Here is a 22,471-nt window from a genome sequence, read left to right as displayed (position 1 = left end):
CTGACAAAAAACTAAGGTTCAAACATCTCACAATTATCTGTTCCTCTAAGCAAAATGTTAATTGAATGAAACATATGCACTATAAGCAGGCAGCATTCCCACAGGAGACCGAGGATGACAGAATTCTGTCACATAATCAGCTGATAGCAAGTCTCCCAATTCATTTGGTTTCTTTCCTGAAAAGACACAGCGTGGGAAACCTCTCACCCTCTAACTGACAAGAAATAGTTTGTTTAGTCTTTCTGTTCCTCCTCTACTGGGCTGGTGTTCACTGGCTTTGAGAGATTCCACAAAATACACATAAAACAAAATCAAAGGCATTCTACGTTTTGCTTTGTAAGATTATATGATTCAAGGCAACATCCTAAAAATGTTTTCTCTAAATTCTCAGAGGACAAAAAAAAAGTATTAATCAAAGAAGTCAAAGAAGATCTATCACCTTGTCTTGGTAACACTGTAAACTGTTGCCAAAAGACAAGGGTCTATCTTCTTCCCTGTGTTGTCTACTAAGATTAGCTAAAGAAGAAATGGGCATTTTATTTTGTTTTGCTAAATAAGCACTTTATTCTCATCACATCAGACTTATTTTTAGAATATTTGACTAGAATATCTTTGTCAGTTGCTACTTTATAAATAGAGGTTGCTAAGGAAGGAACAGTAGCTGCATTTCCTTAAGCAACAGTAGCAAAAGAACATGAACAGCAGATGATTTCTTAGCCGAAACAGCAGACAAAAAGTAGCATTTTTCTTCTACTGTGAAGAAAACATATTTCAAAAACATAGAAATATGATCCCTCCAGTTTTTCTTTTACAGTTGTAGACATGTTCACTCCCTTTTTTTAGGATTATTTGCCTACTTCAGAGCAATCCTAGGAATTCACAGCTTAAGGTTAGTCACAGCTTGGTAGCATTAAAGATTACCACCAAGACTACAAGTTCCCTGTACTTGCAGAACATATGTATTTAGGTTTAATTTTGGTATGTAGGAAGAAGCTTGTCAGAAAAAGGATTTGGTTTCTTATTTTTGTTTATTTATTTTGCTGTGAACATTGTCAGATGAGATCACTGCTGCCAAGAATTTGGTTTTGGGGACCCAAGCTCTTACTGGGGCTTCTACATCTCCATTTTAGAGGATGGATTCAGTAATTCTTTAGGAAGCTGACTGCTGCACACTATTCTGGCTGTACTCACTAGGGGAAGATTCTAAAACAGCAGACCTACTCTGGGGAAAAAAAGAGAAAGCTTGGGACTTGGCCACACAAGAGACAATTCAGGACAGTTTATCTCGAATTAGCTAGAGATTTGCTGTGGATTAGTTAGAATCAAATAAAACCTCAGGGTGCAAACTTTTGTTCAGAATTAAACTGTTGTACTTAAACTAGAGTAACCTTCCAAATGTTTAACACAGCCAGTGACAACAGACCAGAGTAGAAGGCCTGAAAGAGTATCTAAAACCTTTTCCTGATGAACACAGCCATGCTCCCCTTCTGCCTCATGAAAACCACATCTCACAATAGGACATCATAGCAAGAGCTGACAACTGGAACAGAAGAAACTGAGTTCAAGGACACAACAGGCAGAGAACTGGCCGTCAGTTCTCAGAAAACATGCAGCTGGAGCCCAGGCACAGGCCAGTTACAGTGCTGGCAGCTCCAGCAATCACCAACCGCCTGCAGCACAGGATGGTTATGTGCCCCAGCACACACCAGAGCCTATGTCACAGTTCAGACAGCCAAAACACAGAGTAACATCAAACAAGTTCAGAAAGCTTCACCTCATTACAGAGTAACACCTTACCTCATCAGAAGGCTTCAGGCATTTGCCCATACAGAGCAACATCAGATCACTTCAGGAGGCTGCAAATTCTGCCTTTCTTGCTCTTTGTCCCAGCCTTTTATGCCCTCCTGTTGATGCATTGCACCTGTGTGCCCTCTGTTCCCTTTGGTGGTTGCTCAGTGCCCCTGGGCACTCCCTGGCTCATTGCTGTCAGTGCTGCTCACCTGCTGCTCACAGCTGCACCCACTGGGGATGAGGCTCAGCCACAGCCCCACTCACTCCCAATTACCACAAACCGTGTACCTACAGTTACAGCCAAGTGGAAGCTAAGCCCTTGCAAGGCTTAATGATACCCCACTTACCTCCAGCTTGACTAGGAGAGCATCAGCAGACACAGGGGACAAGTTTCATGCAGAACATGCTGTATTTCCTAGGAGTCTCTACAGAGAAAGAACAAGCTCCAGATCTGACCATGGAACCAAGTACCTAATCCTGTTTTGGAAGGGAACTGAGACTTCACGATAAGGCAAACACAGGCAGCTTACTATGAGCAACAAACCTGTTAGTCATACCTTGGTCTGGCAACTTGGCAAGTGCTCAGCAAAAACCAGGCTTATCACAGTCACACCAGGGCTTCAATTCCCACCCTGGCAGGGTCTTTCTAGGTTGTTCACAGTGTCTTCTTCTCCAAACATCAGGTCAAACCTAGAAACTCTAAGAAGCTTTATGAGCCATTTTCACACAGGAGAGGATGACAAAAAGGCAACACTTACACCGGAAAGTCCCTAGTGGTCAATAGCACTACTGGTGTAAGGTGTAAAGCTTTCACAACCCTAGGCATGCAGCAGAAGTTCAAGTGGCAGACTGTAAATACTTGCTTTGCTCGAAAACCAAAAGCCCTAGAGAAAGTGGAGGAGAAGGGCAAAAGCTGAAGCCATACTAGGTTCTCCTTTAGCTTTCCACTTGTCCAAGTGAGAGCCAGGCAGCTGCTGGCTCCAGCTGCAGTCATGCTTGTAGTGCACTTCATGATCTGTCCAGTCTCTCAGAGGTGCTTGAGGGGAGAAAAAAACTGTTCATGCTGGTGTACAGCAGGGAAATCCAGTAAGCTGGGGTTGAGGCAGCTGTCAGAGGCAGAGCTGGGTAAAAATGCTCCTGATGTGCCTGGAGGGAGGTGCTGCAGGGCTCAGAGGTCTGGAGGTGTGCTCGCCCTTCCGCCTGCAAATGCTCCTGAGTGTCCCCAAAGCAGGGCTATGCAGATGGACAGGGATGTGTTTGATCAAAACAAAATCACTTTATCTGCTCCTAAAATGTAATGCACTCTCCTTTCTGATGGCAAGCCTCAGAAATACCAAAATTAGACTTCAGAAAAACATAAAAAGCTCCCTGCTAACATAATGTGCAAATGGACTGTTGCACTTACTGTGATCTTGGGCAGCAACAAAATCAGAAGGCCACAGCAAACAGCAAAGAAAATTGCAGCTAAAAAATACCAACATTATCATTTTTTAATACATATTCTTAAAATGAATGTTTTTTAAAGCTGAAGAAATGTGAGCCCGGGTGCCATCACCGTATGTCTTACGCAGTTCCTGATTATACCAACAGCAGAATCCATATAAGAGAATCTAAAATGGTATGGATAGGAGCCCAGCTGGTGTCCCTATATGCCTTAGAAATTCCATTTTTAGGAACACAGCAGCATATAACATTAGGGATGCTTCTCAAACATCTCATTTACAAATGGAGCAGAGCTGTTTCACTGAAGTACACACAGAAAAGGTCCACAAGAATAATAAAATCAGTTGCATTCAAAACCAGTGAAATGGTTCAACCACACGGTTTCCAGTAGGAACCACTCTGTATCAGAATATTCCCTGAATGAGGAATGATGCTTGCTCATCACTGGGATTTTTTTAAAAGCAATCACCAAAAAGCCATTTTAGTACAAAAGTGCCAACTTTCTTTTGTTTTGGCAAACTCTTCCTACTCAAAGCTTTTTTGAGTTCAGAATGGAAGAGCTAATGCCCAAACTTCAGGGCAGTGAAGAGCTACAGATGTGGGAGAGCAACTTCTGAAAATCAGTCAAAGCAGTGTCTGGAGCTTGGCTGGTCCACATTCTGGGGAGAATCCTTTCCCAACAGGCTGCAGACTGCAACACAGCTCTTCCTCTCATGCTTTTCAAGTTCACCAGAACTACTTCTAAGGGTAGACCCTTAACTGTGGGGATTCTTGGTTAATTGTGAGAATATGTCACCAAATGCAATTCACATAAAATCACAATTTCATTACATGCACATCATCAACCAAAACATATATAAAGCAGACACCTAAAAAAATACACTGCATATGAATGAAAAATTATTTTATTTAAAAATACATTATACAGCAGAGTGTCTCTCTTTTTGTTTTCTCACTGCTGGTTCACAGAGATAGTATGATAATTTTAACCCAAATATTTGACTGGGAAAGATCCTGAGAAAGACCAGTTACAAGCTGATGATATACAGTACACTGAAAAAGAGTCATCTCTTTTAACATAAAAGAATCTCTTGGTAATCTTATAAATCAGATATAAAAAATGCAGATTTGCTACCATGCAAAAATGAGTGAACATTTCATTTAAATCTGCACACAGAGAAATCATTAGTACCTTGGAACCTAACTAGCTAGACTAAGAGCAGGGTGAGTTTAACACGGTGATACAAACTTTGGATCTACTACAATTTTGTAAACACAGTTGATAGTCTAATAAAGGTGGATTTGCAATCACCTAAATAACCTAGCTGTAGCTAAGGACTCTATTCTAGGTCTTTTCTCCTCACATATATATTTCTTCAATCTCTTAATTCTCAGCTTAGCACAATGACTTCGTGGCATATGCTGTATTGCACTCAGAGACAACTTGGCCTTGCCCTGTTTGCCAAGCACTCTTTAGGTAGTTGTATTTTAGTGAAAGGACAGGTTAAAACATAAAGTAAAAGCAGGCAGTACCTCATGACTATGTGAGAATGTATTAAAATTCATCATAGAAAAAATAGACCTGATTCTACATCCTTGTGTTTCAAACATACTCTAACAATGATTAATGTACAGGAAATACACTGAACTCTGGAAAATTTAAGGCCTAAAATGCTCAACAGCCTGCAATGACCAATTGTATTCTCAGTATTTCCATAATGATAGCATTTTATCAGCTCTTGCCACAGGGACACTGTCTGGCACACGTTAAGAACGTCTTCAGTATTTACAATATTCAGATCCATTTGGTGCTCAATTTTTATAGGACAACTTCACTATGAATAGTCAGCAAGACTCTTCCAAAGGGGGGGACTTAATCTGAATATTCACAGCAATAACAGAGATATGGTAACATTGGCTGATGTTGAAGAAAAATCAATTTGTCAACACCATGCTGGCTGGCAGAGGATTTTTTTTTCTTTTTTTTAAAGAATATGAGCCTCAAACACAAAGATAAAAAGCTTTTTGGAGAGAAAGTCTGCCTGTCCTGGTCACTGAGGCTGAAAAAAAATTTAGTGAGTCATTTTGGTTTTTCCATGAGTCTTCCATGAAAATGGAGAGTAGAAACTCAATTGAACTTTCCTCACTAAGCTGGTGACCCTCTTCTTATCTTAGCACCCATTCTCCCAGCATAGTATCAGGGAGTATAACAATCACGAGAAGATGCAGGCTGCCTTGAGTAATTTGTTTAAATGATTTATGAATAGCACGGCTTCCCATCAGATATGCTAAGCTAAGAACAGAGCCCTTAACCTTTCATGGGATATCATTAGTAATAAAGAATATATCAAAGATCAACCTCTCTAAATTATTCTCACTTCTTTTAACCTAGATACATATATGTCATCCAAGACATTCAAGCACTACAAAACAACAATTCAACTACAATTATGTCAGGAAAATATCCAAATAAATAAACTTTTAATTATGATACAATACTTATTACAGTAAAAATTGGCATTTTTTTCTCTTCAAAAGCAGAAGCACCAGTCTTACATATAACATACTGTTTTGAATGATATCTTACATGGAATACAGCGTAATACAATGTGCAAACAGCATTTTCATACAGAACATAATATTTGTCTAGTTTTTATACACTGAAATTGCCTCAAATGGAAACAAGTTCATGCTGAATTAAAAATGTAGATTTTAAAAATCAAAGTTAAATCAAAATATAAAGTACTGTTGGAATAGGTACATGAACCATTGAAAACAATGAGAAGCCAAAATAGAGGGTAATGTCAGATAATTAGTGCTCAGTTTGTCCCATTCCATCATAAAAGTAAACAGTTAATATTTTCACTAGAAAGTAAAGTGACGTTCTAATATTTAAGAATTCTTCAAAATGTTTATCATTTTAGTGATGTAAAAATCAAGTCAGAAATAGGACTTCTAAAAATTTCTTATTTTTTGATACACTGCAAATATCATGTGTGGGTTGTGAAAAGAGATGAAGTCCAGTGGAGTGAATATACATCAGCGTCAACATCATGTGACTTCTGCAAAGGCCGTGATGTGGTTCTACAAGTTAAAGGAAAAACAAACAGATAAAAACCACAAAGTCACACAGACAGACAGCAGTCACCATTGTGAAAACTTTTGCCTCCTGTGTTTGAAGGGCAGCCTTGTACTTGGAGACTATTGTAGGATGATGTAAATAAAACTGATTTTCACCGCAGGTCTCTCACTCACTCCCATAGTAATTCTTAACTGCTGAAAGACTGGATAGGGAAGTATGCTGAACAAAGTAATTAATTATATGTGATGGTTCCATTATATTTTAATTTCAGATGGCTTTTGTTTGCTTTAATTAAGTTTAATTTTAAATTACATGTGAATAATTGAGTTAGCTGTACTTCTATTGCTATGTTATTGATAATTGAAAACAAAATTCCTAGAAATGAAAATGACAGTTTCTGACAGATTATAATACTTTATTTCAGTGTAAATAAAAAATTAATATTAAAATTGTAAAGATTATATTCTCCTCATGAGCTCAATGGCACTGAATCAAGTCGCAAAATGCTTGAAATCAAGTGGCATTTGGCAGTTAAGAACTCATATTCAATTTTTTTTTTCAGAATCACCAGCGTCCAGTTGCAATCTAAGAATATTTTCCTCTTTCCTTCAGTGGGACAATTCTTAGAAACACTGAGATGTGAATTGGAACACAAACATTCTATGTGCAGCTCTAGAACCCTGCAGCATCCCAAAGAGCTTGGCTACTTTTTCATACTCAAACCTAAGCAAGTGACTCTGCAAACACCTGAAGGGGAAAGCAACCCCAGAGTGAAGTGCAGGATCCAGAGGAAGTGTGTTTCCCTTTGGGCACACTGCACCCTTGACTGCCACCATTTTTCACAAAACATCAAATGGTGAAATTAGTAAAGGGAACCTTGATGTTAAGCCATGTGTTTGTTCCCAAGCACAAAATGCACAGAGGGTAAAACACCAAGCAAAGCACTGCAAATTTTTTTTCATCACTTTGCCTCCTGGGGCAGATTAAACTCCGAAGAGAGGAGATGCAAGCTGAAGAAGAAGGGAATGTGGATAACGTGGGGAGAGTGGGACCTCCCATTTTTTGCTTAAGGGAAGTCTTTCAGAAAATCTCTTATCACACAGCATAAAAAACGCTGGAGAGGAACAAAGTCCACCATGCAAGTTTCTATTTCTAAGTTCTTCTTTAAACTGCCTGAATATTTGTCTATCAGTCTGAGCAGGGGGAGACAGGCAGGTATCTTTGCTTTTTCATATTAAAGAGAGGAAATTAGAAATGCTTTAACTGGAGAGCTGCCCCTTATACCCCCATTTCCCAGCCAGGCTGGCAGCTTTGCTCCCTCTCTCACTGTGCCATAACTGTACTGAGTCCAGGGGGAGAAGCTCTCTTCCAACTCCCCTACAAAATGTATTTTAGCTCTAGCAATGCTCTTGCTGTATTTCATGACAGCTTTCATAAAAAAATACTACTTAACACTTAACAGCAAGCATCTTATGTATATTCTTCCCAAAACCAGAATTTATGTATTTTAAATAAACAATTATTAAAGCATGGCCAGATTTTTAAAAAAGCATTAGGAAGAAAAAAGTACAACTTTCTATGAAAACATTTTCAGTAAAAAACAGTAACAAATGTTATTGGTTGCAGATTTCTATTCTGCAGAAAAAATGCAAAATTAGGCTTCCTAAATTAGAAAAAAAAAATCAAGTCAATTTTACTTGGCTGGCCAAATTCTGTTTTAAGTATGCAATACAGTGGGCAAACTCAATGACTCTGGAGTTGCTGTGAGGCTATGATGACATTTTCTTCACAGTATTTATTTCCTTTATTTAGACCTCAGAAGTCATCCTCTCAACTTAAACTATTCTCAGTCTAAAATTATTTGCTTTTTTCGTAAGATGGTTTAAAAATGAAGAATTTGAGGGAAAAAAAGAATTTCTCTTTATTTCAATCAATTCTTTCAAGTCCTGCTATGTGCCATCCCTGTCTCTAAGTGACACACATTTGTCTGTGATGCAGAGAACCAAATGCTCTTTCATGTGGCATTAATTCAAGAGTGGATAATGATTATTTAGAGAAAGGAAAATGTGGTTCACACTCCTGCCAGCTATACTTCCAAAATGAGCAGGTCACCATCCTGGGAAGACACGCAGAGCATGGGATATAATAACACAGAAGAAAATCTTCCTTTCTCAATAAGCCCTCAAAGAGAACTGCTAAGCTGCTGATCAAGGACCTATTGATTTGGACCCTACTGAACCTGTCAGTTCATTTCCAATGGACTCAGCAGGGTGATGCATAACTAGGTCAAAACAAATCACTTGCTGAGGGCAAGAATCACTGATACAGATTCATGCAGCTGTCTGGTTACTCGTGCTTTTTCATGCTACCCTCTCAGGCAAAACTACAAATAAGCCTTTCTGACACTCTGCAGAAAAAACCCAAACAAACAGCATTCCTCTGAAATAACTACATTTCAACTCTTTTAATTCTGCTTAGATTTGCTGTGACAAGGGTCAGAGTGAGATACTAACTACTGTCAGCAAACAGATTCACACAGATGCAAGAAGACAAGCAAAAAACCATGCATAAGACCTCAGCTTCTCCAATTCCATGGGAATTTTTTCCCTCAAGTTCCCAAAAGAATCAGAAATGCTGAGGGTCTGCTCAATGGCAGCAGTCTCGCAGGCAGGCAGACCAGCATTTGTACCATCCATTCTAAGAGGACAGTACCAGGCTGATGAGAAAAGCATGCATCATAACTGCACTCTCACAACACTAACAAAAAAGGTAAATCCAAGGGCTAAGCCTTGAGTGCAGGTTTCTGGGGAAAATGATCCACTGTATAGCTTCTGTTAAGTTTTAATTAATTTCTGTTGATAAGCAATGCTATAATGTCAAAGCATTGAAAAAATACATTAAACTTTTTGTGATTTGCAGTTTTGTTTATATATATTAAATATTTTTAGTTCATTTTTTTTTTACTTTGTTCTTATCAATACAGTTAGAAACATTCAAAAATAGTCATCATCCTAAAAAGAAGAGTCTTCTCTTTGTAAAATTGTTTGTAATTTTTCCCACAGTAGAGTTCGTTAAAATAGAAAATACTACTGTAGTACCTTAGGCAAATGATAATTGATCAAGCAATAATAGTAATAACATTCTCATGCAGCTCTCTGAGTCAGCAGAGTGTATTATCTGCTTTTACTGGAGCATTGAGTTTTGGAGCAGGAGTTAGTGTCCCACACCCTGCACAGAAGGCAGGCAGGCAGGGCAGGGCAGTGCCGTGCCAGGCGCTGTGGCGCTGCGCTGCCGCGCACATATGTTATTATTGCTTTATTGCCTTAGAGCAAGGGGTGTTATTGCCTTGGAGCAAGGGGTGTTATTGCCTTATTGCCTTAGAGCAAGGGGTGTTATTGCCTTATTGCCTTAGAGCAAGGGGCTCGCCGCGCTCCGGCCCCCACAGCCACGAGAACAGCCTAAGGATGCGCGCTTTGAGGGAGGCTCCTCGCAAAGCATCTTCTTGGCTGTGGCTAATGCCTCGATCCTGTAACACCTACAACATGCACGTTGGAGGAAGTCACACTGAATATACTGTTCCACTTCCCATGTTTAAGTATTAGTTTATCTGAACATTAGATGTAGTGATCACCGTTTGCATTTAATCAGAAACAATTTTTGTATAATCCCCCAGAAGCAGATTTCAGCAGAAGAGTAGAACATGAATACAAATTCAAATCTTTTGACATTGAAACAAAACTGCTTATGATTTTTTATGAGCTGACTGTCCTGGGTATGTGTCTGTGATATGTGTGTGAAGCAATGTTGCATTGTATCTCCTTTAATAGACTGTATTATCAAGAGAGAACAATTATGCCAACAACTGCCTGTAAGCTTATGTAAACACATGGGCTCTCATCAAACCATCCTGGAGAAAAAAGTATGGACACCTATGAATGTTTTTGGACATCAAGTACAACAGTATTTGGAGACCTCTCAATTAAAATATTTTGAAGCAGCAGAAATGGACACAACCCTCTCCCACATCTGCCCACAGTATGGTGAGCTAAAGCATCTTTGTGTTTCGCTTTTAGCTGTGAACTCAGTGAGAGGTGATCTCCCTGGAGAGCTGCAGGGAGCAGGCCAGGCTCCCTAACCCATGGTGCTGTGTGCACACCAACATTTGAAGACTTGGTACCAACATGCTTAAGACCAAGAAAAAAGCAGTAACATTGAGAACTAAAATTTTCTGACATTGGGAAGAAGCTGTTTTGTGTCTCGTGAGTAATCAAGAGTAATCAAAAAAAATACTCCTTAAATTCTGAAGAGGAAATCTTTCCCAGTCTTAAAAATACTAGCAGAATTCATTGCAACATCTACACTTACTATTGCTAGAATGTTTTATCACCATCATTATCTTCAGCACATACACGACAGAACAATAATTACCGTGTCAAACTCAAGAAGATTTCTCAGACAGTTAACCCTGACAGTCACTAAAAACTGATGGGCAACAAGAATGTCACATATTGCAAGAGGAACTCCAAATCCTTAGGACCACTAAAAGCTGGAAATGGCAGAAGGGGAGAGCATGTAATCTCTCTCTTTTGAGTTCAGTCATGCTGGATAGTCAGTCCTACAGGGCAGTATAAGAAACTTCATTGAACAAAGAACAATGTTCAATCTGTTTGGGAAGGTGTGGGCACTGCTGACAGAAGTAGCAGTATGAAGGAATGCCAAGCAGAACCTTGAGGAATAAATGCAGTTTAGCTGTCAAAGACAGCATTGCCAAGAACCGACTGTGCAAATAAGTAGTACTGAATAGCTACAGAAAGCACTGATAATCACACACAGTAATTATCTCATCTCACAGGAGATGAACCATGGTGCATCTCCTAACCCAACGCTTCCTTCTGAAACCTTCTATCTCAGTATCATATCTACCGCCTCCATTAGTCCTGAAATGCTCCATGCTGTATTTGTATTTGATTTTTTCAAAGCTAGAATACTTATAAAAAATAAATAAGACTAGCAGAGTCATAAGCTACTACATGGGTAGGAGATCTCTGTAAGCCCTGGCCAATTTCAGGCGACTTTTGCATGAAAAAATGTCAGTCTCTCCTGAAACAGGAAACATAATTTGTGACTGCACTTGGATAAAGATGAAACTCCAAACTCTTCCAGGTACTATCCAGAATATCCCCATTTCTCAGTAATTCCTGAAAAAGAACAGAATCCTCCAGTCTTGACTGTGGTAGGATAAGAGCTTCCTCTCTGTAGGAGACTGCCAGCTAACTGAAACCCAACTGTCTTGTAAGAGAGAAGAAGGTCAGAGACAGAAGAGAAAACGAAGCAGATGGGTGAGTGGTGAGGTTTCTTGGCTTTCATTCTTTTCATTAATTCTGAGGATGATTATAGTTAAGGTAAAAGCCCTGTCTGCACTGCTGAGCAGGCTCTGGCAAGGATCACTCAAGGAGACACTGTAACTACAGCTTATTTGACTGCATGGGCACCTGTGCAGAACAGCTAAATCATCTGCATGCACCACAATGCAACAGAAGTGCCATGCAAACAGTGATCTAACCTTGTCACCAAGCAGCAGCAGCTCATTCAGAGTATCACAAGAACTTATGCCTATTTAAGTGCACTTCAAATGTAGCTAGACCTCCAACAGAACTCAGACAGTAGCAGCACGGTGAGCATGCCAGGAGCATTTGCTCTCCAAGGAGAAAGCACTGGAATAGCAAGTAGCAGACCTGGAAACAGCAAAGCAATGTGCTTCCAGGGCTGTATGATGCATCATGTGCTTACTCATTTACAGGTGAATTTATTACAAAATAGAAATGAATGGGGTCCTATCTGGCAGGCATTTCGAATGAAGTCACTCTTCAAGGCAGGAGTTTTTAATTGCTTGATCCCAGATACCTATATAGTTACTGATTTTTAGTACCAGTCACATAGCTGCATTGCTTCCAGCTTGCACTGCCTTAGCCTTTGATAACTTCAGACAGTTGGGATTTTTGCTACTCCCTGCAGCTAATTTCTGACAGTATCCTGTCTTTAATATTGGTACAGAAACTTGTAGAACTGAAAATAAGGAAAAAAAGTTTTAAAATAAGAAAAATGCAAGTCGATGAGCATTCAGAATATTGAACTGGAATAGTTCTCACTTAAATGTAGTGAAAAGTAACTCATGTGTCTAAAGGAGAAAGAGGCAAATAGCACCCAAATTATTTAGCATCACTTTCTCTCCTGAGGAGAACAAAGGATGTAAAATAAGAAGGGAGCTAAAAAGCAAAGACTAATTCCAGAATTCTTGTAGCAGTGGTAATTAATTGAGAATACCTAACTTAATTTAGACCTTAGTTCCCTGAAGTACTGTTCTTAATTCCTTTTATTTAACAGGGTCTGTCTTCTATCTAAAACTCTAGATTAAACAAAAAAAAAAAATTTAAAAAAAGGTAAAAATATCCATAGAAACTCAAAATATAAAGCACTCATATGTAAGTAACTTCTTCATCAATTATTTGCTAATTCAATTTTAAACTTTCTGGAAGTGGAAACGGAAGAAAGCATTTCCAAGCAATTAGCAAAGTCTTCACCTTATTGTCCTTGCATCCCATCCTCTCTGTCTGAAAAGGAGTAAGGCTTTGCAACACAGACAAAGATGGGACCTCAGCAAGTGGTATCACTTTGTGGTCAGTCCCCAGTTTAATTAAAATTAATCTCTAGAGAGAAGCTGCATGACAGCAAACAGCTACTGCCATAAGAATATGGGTTCAGAAGGAAAGAAGCTCATTCATGTAACAGAGTCCTGGGTAGCTCACAAATGGCAGTGGTTATCCTCTAGCACAGCAAACACTACTCTTGCCACCATCCTCCCACACTCTCCCATTGCTTTCCCCACAGCATCTCAAACTAGGCCAAGTCTCAGGAAAAGAACATTGTTGATCATGAGTGAGAGGTTCTCAAACCAGGCAGAAACATGAAATTACATGAAGCCTTTGTCCCCAGGAAAAAAAATTAAAATGTCAATATCCAGAGAATGTGTATGTATTACCTATGATGGCTTTTGAGTCACAGAAATTACTTCTATTGCATGAGAGCCCAGCATGTAAATAAAACATGTTCTTATTAATGTGGTATGTTCCAGGCCAGCTGACAGCTTGTTTTGTTTTGACATTTTACAGAAAGTTAACTGAATGGATTATTTTGAAGATACACATTCATCATCTAAATGCTTGTTCAAGCAAATGAGACTCTGACCTCCATACGACAAGACATCAGCAGAAGTAGCTTAGACATATTTGGTTCAAAAAAGGCATGTCAGACCATTCTGAAAAGAAATCTTCTTTCCCTTCAAGGAAAAGAATAAAAACCCAGGACTAGTAGCAATTCTTACTAAAGAACAACTTCCACCACATTCAAGTGAGTAAGACAGATTGGGAAACCTTTCTTATATTGAACATGAAAAAAAATTATCATAATTAATCTGGAATTAAAATAATACCACAGAAAAATACTTTTGGTGCCCTACCCAGTGTAGAATTGTTTTCTATTTTCAAATATGGGCATAACCCAATAGATTTTTCATCAATTACGACAGATACAGTCATTAGAAAAAGTAAACCTTCCTTTAAACTTTGCATTACTAGTTCAAAGTTTCCCCTTGATAAAAATGTCTAAAATATTTTCTGTATTTTATTATGCTATCTATTTCAGTAGCGTTTTGCTCATAAAATTAGTCAGACAATCTTACCTACCATATAGTTCAACATCATCTTCAAAAAATATAAATGGTTATCACAGTAAACTAAAATAAATTTTATTGTGATACTCAAGCAAAAAGTCTTGGCATACCCAGGAGACTCTCACTAGCATGTTCTAGTCTAAAATCCCATGTGCTCTGACAAGAGATCATGGGGTTGTGTAGTTATTGTATGGCCCACTGCTCCCCTCACTGCCAAGAGCGTGCCCTGTCCTGGGGCTAGCACACGTCTGATGACAGAAGCCCCACAGGTGACCCAGAAGGGACTGCATCCCATGCTCTACACCAGGCTCAGGACATGCCACACACAAATGGGATAAATGCCACTTGTACCTGAACTGCAAAGCCCCTTGGGCCAGGGGTTAATCGTTCTTTCTAAGAATTCTAAGAACTTTCTATGTTCTGTGGAATATCAGGCTGAGTATTAATCACATTCACTTGAGGAACACAAGGGGAGAAGGTCTCAGATCTACTCAGTCTGACTCCATGGGCTTAGCAGCAGCTATGGCCCTGAAATAACAACATGAAGAATCTCCCAAGGATTTAAGTCTTTCCTTCTGAATTTAAGTCTTTCCTTCTTTCTCCTTCACTGTTAAGAAACACTGACATCATTTTAAATCTGATTACCTTGGCACTCTTGTCAGGATAATTTATGATCATCCTTTCAGGAAAGCTATGTTTTATTTAATTGATTTTTAAAAAGTCAGACATTACCTTTTCTAAAGGGCTTTCTACTCTGGGTATGCTGATCATGGGCATCTGGGTCAGATTATCCAGATGAGAATGTTCATGGTCTGGCTGACGTCCTCTGAAGTTATTTACCACACAAACAACCTAGAAGGGATTTGAAGATAAACAGAATACCTAAGGAACAACTCATATTTTCAAGCTTTGATCCTGACAATTATCATTAGGCAGAAATGACACCAGCTTTAGTCACAGCGTTACAGTAAAAACACTGAAATGTGAAGTTCATGTTTTACAGAAAATCCTTAATTAATATTTCAAGACAAATGACTTTCAAGTGATTTACTGGTACATGCATCATTTGAGAACCAAAGAAACCTCCTATCTAAAAGAAAATCCATTACTGAAGCTGCACAATAGAGCCGCAAGTATTATCAACCTCATGAAGAGATATCTTGCAGCATCACGTGGCATTAACCTTTAACTCCTGGGAAGGCCAGTGCCATTTCAGTTTTGATCAGCAAAGGCTTTCTCAAATGAAGAGTAAGAAAGGGAATAAGAAGGCAAGGACCATGCCCAGTCTGAATGCAACTTCACAAGGACTTCGTAATGTGATGTGTAACAGTTTGTGCTTCTACTAATTACAACACTCAGCTGAGCAGTAATGTTTGCCAACTGCATTATCTTCAAAACACAACTAAATTTGATTTCATGCTACTGGACACCTTGTGTGGAAGGGAACATTTGGAAATGCAAGCAGATGTATTTTAAAGGAGACTTGCAGCTACCCTTGCATGTCTAGAGGAGTGAAAACACCCACCCCAGCCATCCCTGGGAGGGTTCTCAGCCAAGCCATGCTTTCAGATCCAAGACCTTGAGACCAAGACCCTGTGATCCAAGGGTCAAGCTCAAAAGAGTTTTCATGGGGAGAAACATCAAAGGTGTATTTAGTACTATTACAAGCTGCCAGGCAGACAAACCTACAGGCATTAAACAGCAGTGACTGTTCTATTCTATAGTCTTGCACTGCAGATATGAGTGAAGGTGATTAATAGATTAGAAATAGTTTTCTGACACAGACAGTAGTCATTGGCAACTGCAATTAAAACTATCTGGTTTTGGAACACAGCTCCAGAAAAGGAAAAGGCTGAACAAAGATTTTCTGATACAGAATAATATGAAATTTCAACATAAACCTGAATCTATGAAACACTAACACTATGAAATAAATTCATTAGAGTTATTGTAAAGCCAGAAAAACAAATGCTACCTATTGTCTGATCAGTGTCGGTACCACTATATTGAATTTAATACTTTATCCATGAAATCATAACTATGTGTTATTCTGAGGAATATATGCTTCCTGCATGTGGGCCTTGCTGCATAAATTACTGTTTGAAATACTACAATCTGGTTTATATGGAAGTCAAAACAGATAACTGAATCAGTCCTTTTTTGACTTCACATTTCTGAGTGTATGTAAATACTACTAAGGAAACTGATGACTAATTAAAAAAACTGAGGAACATGTCTTTTGTTATTTAGTTATCTGAAGGCTTTTTTAGAGATACAAACTTATACATTGATTTTTTTCAAACAGAAGCGACATAGACACACACTTACCAAAAATACTGCTATAGATATTCCAATTACAAATCCTGCTATTACATCTGACCAGTGATTTCGATACTCTGCTACTCTGTTGATTCCAGTAAGGAAGGCCAAGCACATTAAACCCAAACACAGAACAGGTTTTGCAAGCCTTGTTCCTCTGGCTTTCACTGTGTTGGTGATATACATCTGAAAATTAGAAAGGAAGAAAGTGTAAGACTGATGGATGTCTCCCACTAATTGGTGAATAAAAGCTTTATATTATATTATATTATATTATATGTATTTGGTACTTTTTTTCTGAAGTGGGGGAGGGTGTAAAGAAACTAGGAGGTAGAGTAGTAGATAAAGTCATCACAACCCTTTCCTAGGGATATACAAAAAGAATCAGACCATACAGCAAAACTGCATTTTATATGAACCTGAAATGCCTACAGAAAGTCAGACAAATTGGACAATCCTATCCGATCACTGTCAGTCTATGTATTTATTTATTAATGCATAGAAGTAAATAGACTGATTTTTCACTGGGCTGTGTTGACAGTAACAGAAAAAATATTTACCCTGAAGTACTACTAGTATTATTACAAGCTGCCAGGCAGAGTAAGAAAGGGAATACATACACACCTTATTTCTGTTAGCAAAAGCCTTTCTTCCTTATATACAACTTCTTTACATGACTAATTAATGATTTGTCAAAAAGCAGTGAAAAGGTAAAAAAGTGTTAAAGAGCAGTGAAAATTGAACTAAATGCCAGCATCTACTTTCATAAATATAGTTTCAACCAGTGACTATAATAATAGTTTCAACCAGTGCTGAACTAATACAGCCCTGTGCTTCACACAAACCAATCTAAATGCTGCGGGTTTTACGCATCAGACTGAGAAATCCATTTGTCCTGCTGCAGTCTAATTCTCCCTGTGCAATACTACTGAATTAAAAGCAGTGCCTGATAACAGAGCAGCTCTTCTGCCCTAAGAGTGCATTACTGACTATCAGGTTTAACCCAGCACTTCCCAAGCTCTGATGAGCCAATAGAAGAAATCAATACCAATATTTGACTTTCCATTCTCTTATCTCAGCACTGAGACCACTTGCAACACCCCTGCTCCCCATCCTCAAAAAAAAACTTTATACTTCAGCTAATAAGATTTTTGACCAAAAAGTTTCTACTCTGTTGAAAATGTTTCTGTAATCAAACCACTGAAACCCTAAATCTTCAAATTTTAAACAGGATTTAAGTTTTTGAACAGAAGAATGCCAGTATTTCCTATGGGGTTTCACTGGAAATACCAAATTTGTAATGCCATCACTTTGGACTGCAAAGGAAAACAGATGAGCATTGAGGAACCAATACCACTTCTCTGGCCATCAAATGGGCAGTCCTTTGGGTTTGTTTGGGGATTTTTTGTACTGTCTGGAACTTTTGTGGAATTTACCAGGGAATCAGTTTACAAAGTGCTGCAATAATCCAACCAAGAAGCAGTTTAGAAAGTGTGGTTATAGTCACAATAAATTAAGTGACGAAGTAGTGGGTCAGTGCTTGTCTAAAACAAGTAACATATAACAGTAACTTTGTTCAAAACACTAGAAAAAGTTCCACGGCTTAGAGGATGAAACAAAGCTTGATCTTAAAATAACATCAGAAAAGTGCAACACACAAACCTTCAGTGTACTTTATATCATCAACAGGAAACTAGTAGAAAGATTTCCACTAATTCAGACAAAGCAAAGGTTTGGAAAAAAGAGTTTTGGAGTTTATCTTCAAGCCATATTTCCTCTCTTTTTCCTAGACCATTTCAGAAACAGTTGATATTTTTATTTGCTGATTCTTCTTTTATCTTAGCTCCTTGTATTTTGCAGGCTGTCTTCAGGGAGCTACTCTTGCCATGCAGGAAGGTGATAATAGAACTGCAACTTTAATATTCAGCCTTTTAGCCCCACTGATTTTCTCCAAGCTATAGACAGAGTACTGCACACTGAACTAATTCAGCAACCATCTATTTTAGCGAGTCTCACTGTTCTACTAGATACTGCCACCATTATCCACATTCACACTACGTGTCAGGACAGCTGGTGCTAGAAAAAACACTGGATTATTTTTAATACACAATAAGAAAATCAAGTTTTAAATACAGCTTGGGTGAAGTTGACACAGGGGAGTTAACAGGAAGCTCACCTGCATTTAATTCTGTATTGTGTTATATTAAATTGAAATGACTACTGAGAAGGAAAAACTCGCTTAAGGTAGGTCATGGTGACATATTTCAGTTATCTATAACAACTGGTCATTGCCCAAGAAGATTATCTCCATTTTTAATAAGACAAAACACTTGATTCTGCATTACTTCAATCAAATTTCAACATTTTAATACAAAGCCGAACCCAAAAAATGTTCTGCATAAAATTCTCTGAATGTTCTCACAACCAAGCATGTCCCTCAAATCCCTACTCAAAGCACTGAGGAAAAACAACCGCAGATTCATGCTGTGCCTCACATAAACAGAGACCTCAATTTGCCAAGCCCACTCCTCCTATGAGCAGTCATGCTTGCCATGCCCAGCTCATTATTCAAAATAACCTGAGGGTCCTGCCAGCATAGGTATCAAATCTATGTTTGAACAGGTGCTACTCATGTAAGGAACAGCATTATATTACAATATAATAATCAATAAAATCAGGCCAAACTTTCCTGAAAGAATGAGACAAAAAGTCTGTATTTGCAAAACTTTATATAGCAAATATAGCCTCCTAAAGGCAGGATTCATAGATACCCATTTTTAAACTCAGCCCCTTGCAGCTCTAGTGTAATATATTAACAGTCAACTGCCTGATTTACACTAAAAATAAAGTACAATTAAGCAGCCGTTTTCTTCTTGATTCTGGTGGAAAAACTATAAACTAGCACACTCAGCAATTGACAAAGAATAAACAACCTGAAGGGATGACAGGATGTTTCACTCACTTTTAATAAATATTAAATGCAGAATAAACAAAGGAAAATATCGCAGTGATTTAAAACATTAGTAGGAAGGAATAACAGTATAACTTTTTACAGGGATAAAAATGTTTACTGAACAACTTCATCTCCATTCAAGAACAAAAATTGGGGGAGGAATTTTCTAATGAAAGAAAACTTTGACATTAGTCAACAGCAAGACCAGCAGCAGAGATTTTGTATGTAAGGTCAAGGACTGATCAGAAGTTAGAATTAATACAGCAGGCTGCACATTCTCCTGCAACATCAGAACTGTAGTGAATCTTCTCTCAAAGAACTTCTGTTACCGCTGTTCCTTTTTCCTGAAATAAGATTTTAGTATTAAAAGATACAGAGCTGTCACCACTAAGGAGACACAGGCAGAGAGTCATGTAAGGTGGATTGTTACCTGATTGCACAATATAATAATATTTACCATATTTTAAGAGAAACACAAACATTTGACCTTCAGTCTTCAAGATATTGGAAGTGAAGCTGTAAGAGAACTTCATGAATTGAAATAAAACCTTTAACTGAAGCAGGTGTGAAAATATGAATTTGAAAGAAATTATCACCATCACCACCAAAGACAAAGCAAGCTACCTGAGAAGTTTTGATGTGACTGGCTCAGGTCACAGTGTAAGGAACAATCAGTCTTGGCATTTAGCTTGTACTGGGAAAGTACTTCTAAAGTGTCAGGCTGCAAGTCTCATGTAAAGGTCGCCCTAAATCTAGCACGAATAAAATAATTCCAAAACATTAAGAAAAGAACAGGAGCTGTATGTAAAGTGCAGGACAAAGTGGATTCCTGGGCTATGCTGCAAGCTCTTTCTAGGCATCTTTCAGCTATCTTTAGGCCCACCCACACCAACACCTATGCACACAAACACAGGTGCAACAGGTCTCACAATCCCATTTTAGTTACATTGGAGCTACACATCAGGCTGGGTGCTCCAGCTAGGAGGGAAGATAATTTTCCTTGCTGATCTCATCAGCCTGGGGCCAGGGGATGCAGGGAAGAAGATCCCTTCTGTGTCTGCTATTTGTTTCTCCCTGATTTAGATGGCCTGGGAGACTGACAAAGACCAGTCCATCAGTGGGCAGTGAATAATGACGAAAGGCAGTGAGAAGAATGAGGAAGAAACTATTGCACAGGCATCCATCCCAGGCAGCACTTCAAACATAAATTATCTCATGTTTTTGTTTGCTTTTACAATGGGCTAGAATTAAAGAAATTCTCTTGAACTATTTAAGTAATATAAGTAATGTTATAAATGTTCCATCCAAGGAATTTTCAATATTCATCAGACCTACAAGAAAAGAGACACTCTCATCTAAAAGCTGAAGAAATAATAGGCTGTTGTAGTCTATAAACAGGTTCAGTGTTTAGTTAGAATTCAGTTTGAAAATCTAAAGCGTTTTAATCTTCCTTTGGTAATAATTAACGGGTCAAACTGTTTCTAGAGCAAACCAAAGTCATATTCTCAAATCATCTGGGTCCTGCAACTGTCCACTGAAGCTTTCTAGTAGTGTTTCTGAAGCCTCCTCCAGCTTTCTCTATATGTTTTGATCTAATTATTTATGATGTTAGACCAAAATCAGCTTTCAAAGTCAGGGGCTGGCTTGGCAAAAGGAAAAGAAAGCTCCAGAATTCTGGACCTTACTATTAATTTTCCCACTATAAGCTCCCCACAGCTGTAACTGTAAAACAACTGGAGAAGGTAAGAAGCATCTTTCTCTGTACCAAGACCATAAGACATCTATTACAAACGCTTTTTTCTTGAGGATATGAATTGCAATGAAGAGCTGACTGACATGAAATTTATACAGGTCTTTAGACAAATTCCTGCATCAGATGGTAACATTATTTTATTATTGGTCTGAAAGAAACCAATGCACTCAATTTGTGAAGCTCATGACATATGTTTTATTATCAGTATTAAGGGATACTTGCTGCACCAGATACTGAAAAGAAATTCCACATTCCTAGCACTGTTCCTGAATGGCAGCCAGAAGAATCCTTTAATTTTCTAACAAAAAAAGGAGAACAAAGTCAATTCAGTGAGGTGGCTCTGCTCGTCCTCTTCTTCCTGAACACTCCCTTAAGGCTGAGAAGTCTATCATGCCTTCACCAGCTGCCCATTTAGCTGGAATCTAACAGGCACTTTAAGACAGAGGACAGGTGAGACTACACCTTCAACTGGATCAAGGAGTGACACTGAAGAGAATGTCACCATGCTGCCAGCACTGTTACCCAGACTGTCTTGTTGTCTTTTCCCAGTGACTTATAAATACACTGAATAGCAAAATCAATGCAGTAAAATGCCAGAAGCAAGAGTCTTGCAGAAAACATGATCATGGGCCAACTAAAAGCTCTGAAGAGAAGAAAAAATTATTGGTAGGCTTTACAATCTGCTAGTCCTGTCTGAAGTCAAAGTTAAGGCCAAAGGGTCAGAGTACAAAGCAACAAAAGCTGCCTACAGACTTCAGGGCTGTGTCAACTCTCAAGACATGAAGCCTGTTCCTCTATCATTACAAACCCAAAGCAAGCCTGAAATTTGTGCAGTAACACAAAGTTCAAACACTATCTTACCCAGCTGCTTCTGTGCAATGCATTAAGAACAACACAAAAAGGGCAAAACTTCATAGAATTAAACTTTCCCTTAAACTACAGCTAGCCATGACCAATCCCCTAGGTCTGCAGTACCAAGGGATAACTGTTAGTCACAAATCTTAAATTTAAATCTATGGGATTATGCTGACTAAATCTTCATATATCACTTTGAAATCCTAACAAAAAAAGACTCATGACTTCCACTTCCTGTGTCTCAACTGCAGAAAACACCCCAACTATGTGCATACTTGGCTGCTTCAAACCTCTAATTGTCCAGGCTATGTCAGTTTATGTATATCAAAATGTGTCTTATACAATTACATACTGTTTAATAAAGCTGCAGTGCTTGCCTATGTAGCAAATATTGTTTCATCTGAGAAAGGGTGAATTGCAAGGCTGGTAAGAAATGAAAGTAGATACAGCCAACTTTTTAACCCAACTCAACCAAAACCAAACAAAATATCTCCAATGAGATCAGCGTAGACATCTAAGGAAAAAAAACAGGCACCAGCCTGATTA

The 22,471-nt window shown here is 38.5% G+C and overlaps 1 protein-coding gene across 2 annotated transcripts in view; it reads right to left on the bottom strand.

Annotated features, from left to right (window-relative positions):
• Positions 1-4,121: 4,121 nt before the first annotated feature.
• Positions 4,122-22,471, bottom strand: part of PLPPR5 (phospholipid phosphatase related 5) — a 45,067-nt gene continuing 26,717 nt past the window's right edge. Inside the window, exons 4-6 of one of the 2 annotated variants that reach the window (XM_054285951.1) lie at positions 16,374-16,550; positions 14,778-14,897; positions 4,122-6,318 (exon numbers count right to left, since the gene is read on the bottom strand). In XM_054285951.1, the coding sequence (XP_054141926.1) occupies positions 6,286-6,318; positions 14,778-14,897; positions 16,374-16,550 (330 nt within the window). In that variant the 3' untranslated portion in view covers positions 4,122-6,285. Of the gene's footprint in view, positions 6,319-9,716; positions 9,852-14,777; positions 14,898-16,373; positions 16,551-22,471 lie in introns of those variants that run through there. The other variant, XM_054285952.1, reaches the window with a different exon arrangement.

The sequence above is a fragment of the Melozone crissalis genome, unplaced genomic scaffold (assembly GCF_028551555.1).
Source record: "Melozone crissalis strain CALT ecotype California unplaced genomic scaffold, PUWL_Pcris_2 ptg000045l_1, whole genome shotgun sequence".
Taxonomy (NCBI): Eukaryota; Metazoa; Chordata; class Aves; order Passeriformes; family Passerellidae; genus Melozone; species Melozone crissalis.
This window is presented reverse-complemented; position numbering and strand designations above follow the sequence as displayed.